At 36.4% G+C, this 5,969-nt stretch overlaps 1 protein-coding gene across 1 annotated transcript; it reads right to left on the reverse strand.

Moving 5' to 3' along the window:
* Positions 1 to 5,436, reverse strand: LOC104240495 (uncharacterized). Its single transcript, XM_009795347.2, has 5 exons — positions 5,168 to 5,436; positions 2,826 to 2,871; positions 2,622 to 2,728; positions 1,341 to 1,375; positions 1 to 371 (listed from the first exon to the last, which is right to left on the reverse strand). The coding sequence occupies exons 2-5, from the start codon at positions 2,826 to 2,828 to the stop codon at positions 304 to 306; spliced, it is 213 nt and encodes a 70-aa protein (XP_009793649.1). The 5' UTR covers positions 2,829 to 2,871; positions 5,168 to 5,436; the 3' UTR covers positions 1 to 303.
* Between the last annotated feature and the right edge of the window lie 533 nt (positions 5,437 to 5,969).

The raw sequence follows: 5,969 nt of genomic DNA on the forward strand, positions 1-5,969 counted from the left end.
TTCAAACAAATAAATCAGACTTCTTGATTTCTATTTGTAGACTAAGCTATTACCACATAAAGTAAAATTATGAGTGCTAAAGTAGACAACACAGATTCCAACCTTCTCATCACAGCTCAATAATTTTACACGCTAAAATTCAGTTCACGATACAAGTAGTGATCAAGGAAAGCAGGAATTGGTCTCACATCAAGCTTGGTGTCATCCTTTAATCAAAGAAAGCATTTGATGAAGAAACAAAATCAACTGCTAATTTACCACCAGCTGAGGGTGTACTTTCTTGAGTTCAAACAGTTTGTTCTGTCAGAAGAAGATTATTGAAACACCCATCGTCAAACAGCCCACAGCCACCCATGGACTCAACCGTTCACCTGTTCACGTTGAAGTATTGTAACACAACTTGTTAAATTTCATGCATTCTGGAAGAATGAATGGATTAAAAGACTAAATTTGCTATGGTAGGATGAAAAAAGACATTGACAATATTATTTTTTTGGTAAATACAGCAAACTTCTATCACCATTGAGAAATCTGTACCCAAAAAGAAAAAACCGTCAAAACAATCTTACTCTTGGACATACCCAATATCAGCACACCTCTACACCAACTCTAGATTCTCGGAACAAGCCAGAGGCATCTAAGGATTCAAAGTCTCTAGTTTCAGCGCAGTCTTGGCCTTCATACTTCCACGACAGTGTACATTCATAATATTTGACTGCCTCTTTTTCGTTAATTCCATAATGTGAGTTATGGAACTATCCTTATTACATAAGTTTATTTGCTTTAAGTTGCATGTAATCAAAATTTTGGATGGCAGAGGAAATTTTCAGAAGTAAATATTTTCCTCCATTTTCTTGACTTGGGAAAAAGTGTTCAAAGAACCTTCAAAGAGCCACCATGAGGAAGATTTGGGAATATAAATGACATGCAACCACAGCAAATGAAGCATCCAGTTACATTAACAAATGGGGAAGAGAAACGACCATGATACCCCAAAACATTATGAATAGGTCAAGCAAGAGAGAACTATAAGAATAGTTTTTCCTCTAAAGATGATGCTCTTATTACAGAATAATAATGCTTAGCCTGGATTGTGTTATTATTATTATTCAAAGTATGACGCCTAAGTTTCAGCTGTAAGTCCTTATCTCAGCAGTGCTTCAGCAATTCATCACCATCCTATTGTGTGGTTTGGTTTCAAATGATTCATTATTTAAGAGAAATGCATGCATTGTTTTTAACAACCGGCAAAACAGTTTGGGATTCTGTAAAAAGGCGAGGAAATTAGTCCAGACAATTCTTTGATACAAGTAACATCAGTGCGGTAGAAGATGACTTACCTATTCTAGCAGCCTTCCAAAAGAAACCTCGAAACCTGCCACGGTTACCATCTCGTTAGGATGTAAAAAGATACATAGAACAAAGTCATAATCCACAACACTAAGGGGGAGATACAAGTGTTGAACATATTACAAAACTTTTTGTAGCTTCTAAACCTGAAATCTTTTAGATGGGAAAAACAGTTGAAGCCTGAGATGCCCTCAACTGAAATGGCATGTTGAAACCCATTTAAGAGTCAAGAAAAATACAGTAGATCCAATAAAAAGTTCCCTTGTATTTTCCCCCCCTCAAAACTAGCATTATGTTTTACCACAGCAGGATCATTTCATACAAGAGTTTCCCATCTTTAGTCCTAGCAAAGACATTTTTTACTGAAATACCTTCCACAATGCAGAATTGCAGACATAACCACCAATTTCCCCGGAGCAATAAAAACTACATTGGAACTCTTAAATCCTCAATCTCCTGGTACTTGACGATGCATAAAGTGGGTTACATGCCTCATCATTGAAAATACATAGTTCCAGAGGAGGATAATTGCATGAAAGAAATCATAAGTCTTGCGCCTCTCAAGTACATCAACCATGCTACAACCTTCATTTTATGGGTTTCAACTTTATGAAAGATAGGATATGAAGAGGGATATTTTGCAGGAGAATTCTGATCACACAAGGTATACATCTCTCTCCCAAAGCCCCTCCTTATGGGATATTTCCTCCAACCCTAACCTGTCTCTGCCGTCTCTCTACTCACCTCCACCCTCCCAAAATACAATGAGGGATGCAGGCAGTGAAGAAGGAGTAAGGAGGCGGAGTCTGCACAGAAAAGGTGGCTGACCAGAGGGAGGGTGCGGCGAGGGCCGATATGTGTCTTGAGCAGGGAAGGAAAACCCGTTCAATCACAGAATTTACCATATGTGCAGACTTACATGGTACCCAGTAAGAGAACGAGCTTACCTGCTGCCATATAAGTGTGACCATCCATGAAATGTCAACCAAGACAGAAATGCAATAGAAAAGGACATTCTCAAACCAAGAGCATCCACATAATAAAGGATAAATGAAGCACTTCTTAACCCTTTACCACACAGTTAGAGAAAATAAAGAAGAAAATGCTAACCTATGGGAAAAAAAGAAGGAAGAAACTACCATATGAATTTTGAGAACCAATATAGGTAATATTGACACCAATGCCAAACTCCTGTCCGCAGAGCTACAGAAAACTACTTATACTTCCTTACAATGCATTATATTATTTATATACTCATGGAGAAGACTTACCCGGTTCTCTGTTCAAGAAGTGCAGGAAAATGTATCTTCACATAAGTGCATGTACAAATCCCTAACAGCACTACCGTCAGAAAGGAGTGGAAATTGAAGAGAGCCGACTGAAAATCCCACCGAAGAGGAAAAGAAAGAAGCTAATGAGCATCATACTTGTTACATTCAACAACAGAAACGAAAAAGTATTCCAATCTAACTTACCATATCTGGATTTTCCTCTCTTAATCAGTTCCACCTTCCACCAAGCCTGCACAGTAAAGTAGCAACTGTTAACTCCTCTTACACTTGCTGTCAAAACATTTATGCAATAAAAAAAAGTTTGCAAGGCCTCCTCTTTGTTTTTCAATCAAATGATGAAATGAAACGACAAATAATAGATGACTATGTGCACGGAGCACCTTTATAACCAGATTGAAATGAAAAGGGCATACTCCAACATTAAGCTTATACTAGATTCATCAAGTAAATAAACGTTAAAAATGAACAGAATTATAGAAGCGCAAACCAATAAAAAAGATCACAGAAGCACAGACACTAACATTTCATGAGCAATGCTTTTGTTATTTTAAAAACAAGGAATCTGAGTCTCTATAGTAGATTTCTGCACTGAAGGAGAGCAGTGTTTCCGCTCATATGTTTTCTCACAAATCATCTTCTGATTTTTCAATCTCCTCGGTCATCTTTATGTACGCATTGCCCAAGGTTGTAACACTTACCTATCTACGCAAAGACTTTCTTGATAGGGAAAAAAAAATATTTAGACCCAAGAACAAAAGGAAATGAAAAGTAAAAAACGACCTCAATGTATAACATACAACTACCAGGAAATTAAATCTCCATAGCTTATATACAACTTAGTATGTAGTCATATTACAAGTTAAAACTGTATATACACTGCCGCTTCCAGTCGGGCATTAATGACATTTGTTTAACTCTTGTCATTTATCAGGAAAAGGAACATTTCCAACACTGTGATGTGGAATGCTGAAGAACCAAGGTTTGCCGTCTAGTCTTCTCCCCCCTTCTTCTAAGTCGTTTTAACGATATCCTGTAGCATTTACCACAGAAGCTCCAATGATAATGATCCTATCCAGCTACTATTATATAGCAAAATTCAATCAGCCTATATCCTATGACCTGCCTGTTTAATACCTCAACTTTGGATTGCATATACTACCCCAGATCCAACCAGTAACGGCTAAGATTTAAGACATCATTTAAACTCTACGATGTTCAGGTGCTTGTTTTCTGCAACATCTTTCATTGCAGTGCTCTATAATTTAAACATGTACCACAGTACATATACTTACTAAGTGTTTACCACCATAGGGCTGGCAAGTAGTGGAGAAGTCTAAAATTTGGAGTCTAGGCTGTTGTTCACTCATGGAATCAGGTACTTCGCTGTGGTTGTGCATAGTTTACAGTATGTAAGCTCCTTTGACCACCCAACAATTAAATTTCCAAGTTTTGAGTGAAGCCACATAGCTGATGCTGAAATTTCGTTAAACTTTGAATGATATATTATCTTCTTAATAATCAGTATTGCTAGAAAAGCCTCCACATTCCATTTTCACGATAATAGAGATATTGACTGTTAGAACTTCGAAACTCGGCGGACAATTGGTACCATTTTCCACTTAGATGCCAGACCTGGTTCACTAGTAAAGTCTCAAACTCATTACGTGCACCTACCACAAATCACACTCTGGGTTACCTTTTCCATTGAACCAAAGCCTAAGAGGCAATTCCACATTTGTTTTTCTTTTCTATAAGTATCAGTAACTTCAAATACCACATTGATTTGTTTCGTTACTTAAAATACAGAATAGAGGACATAGAAATTGATATCATACAGATACTAATATTAAGCAGCTAAAAAGCAACAAGAAGATGGATCAGCATGAAGAACGGTTACCAGAAGTTCTGAATATATACTATTTTTAATAAAGAAGTACTGAATATATACCAAACGAACTGATGTTGTACCAATATTAACTAAATTCGTGACAGACATTGTTATGAACATAATATCAATATATTCGGGACAGAATTACTTTTAGAATTCTGGCTACTCGAAAATTTGAACTTATGAGTTAATCTTTATATTTCAATGGATCAGGCAGCGCATTAAACTGACTGTAGTTCATCAAACAAAAACAGACGGAATAGCATATGAGACTGCATCATACATAGCATTTCCTTGCATTAAAAGAAATACCATTTTGGAACCTTCATTCATTTCTAGTTTGGTATATTTTGAAAGCAGACAACAAGATGATAAGGGCGTCTGTATAAAACCCTTCTCTTCACCCTTTGTTTAAATGGTGAATGATTCTTTTGAAGTTAATACGGACTAAAATGCGTTTCTTAAAGAACAAGTTTTGTTACTTATGATGAAAAAATAATGGAAATATGGCTCTCTTCCTATACAGTTCACAATTGCAAAACCCAGAAAAACTTCCCCTGTATAAAAACAAAAACAAAAATCTGTAATCCAACAAGTTTAGATGAATTAAATTAAAAAGAAATGGGGAGTGGGTTACCTAAATCAAGAGGCAAAGAGCGAGATTCCAGGTAATAGATGAAGATTGGAGATTTGAGAACAGTCCCTGATCTCCAGATCCAAACCGTTTTTGCCCAAGCGCTTGTCTGCCACCTCGAAGAGAAGAGCAAGTAGGGCGTAAATTCAAGGTCAGTCACCTATCGATAATCAGAGAGATGATAAGTAAGGATGTTGGAATCAGAAGGCTGGTGGGTTGGATTGTTGGAAGAAGATTAAGAAATTAAGACCTTTTTTGCTGTATAATAATACGAGCATTAGCTATGCTATGCGAAAATTAGTTAAATACGACTTTAAAAAATTCTACTTTCAGTTATAAATATATTATATTATGTATGTTCATTTAGTACTCCGTTGTAAATAAGTTTCCTGAAGAAGCTTATTTATATGGGACTCCATTGTAAATATGTTTATCTATTTAAGTACTCTATTGGAAATAAGCTTCCTGAAGAAGCTTATCACTTCGATACTCGGTTATGGATAAATATTACCCTAGGTAGAAGATTATCCATACCGGGTATAATAAGCTTATCCTTTCAGTACCCAATTATGAATAAACATTACCCCGGTAGAGGATTATCTATACCGGGTATAATAAGCTTATCCTTTCAGTACCCAGTTATGGATAAACATTACCCCGGTTGAAGATTATCCATATCGGGTATAATAAGCTTATCCTTTCAGTACTCCATTATGGATAAACATTGCTCTCAGTAGAAGATTATCCATATCTGGTATAGTAGCAGCTTACACATCAACTTCCTTTCTTCTATAAATAGAAGAGA

The sequence above is a fragment of the Nicotiana sylvestris genome, chromosome 6 (assembly GCF_000393655.2).
Source record: "Nicotiana sylvestris chromosome 6, ASM39365v2, whole genome shotgun sequence".
Taxonomy (NCBI): domain Eukaryota; kingdom Viridiplantae; phylum Streptophyta; class Magnoliopsida; order Solanales; family Solanaceae; genus Nicotiana; species Nicotiana sylvestris.

Excerpts from the sequence above, each read along its gene's own strand:
- LOC104240495 (XM_009795347.2), bottom strand. Across the intron at positions 1,376-2,621 it reads CTTCTTGAACAGAGAACCGG|GTTTCGAGGTTTCTTTTGGA; the intron begins GTAAGTCTTCTC and ends TAACCGTGGCAG. Across the intron at positions 372-1,340 it reads TTGGAAGGCTGCTAGAATAG|GTGAACGGTTGAGTCCATGG; the intron begins GTAAGTCATCTT and ends CAACGTGAACAG.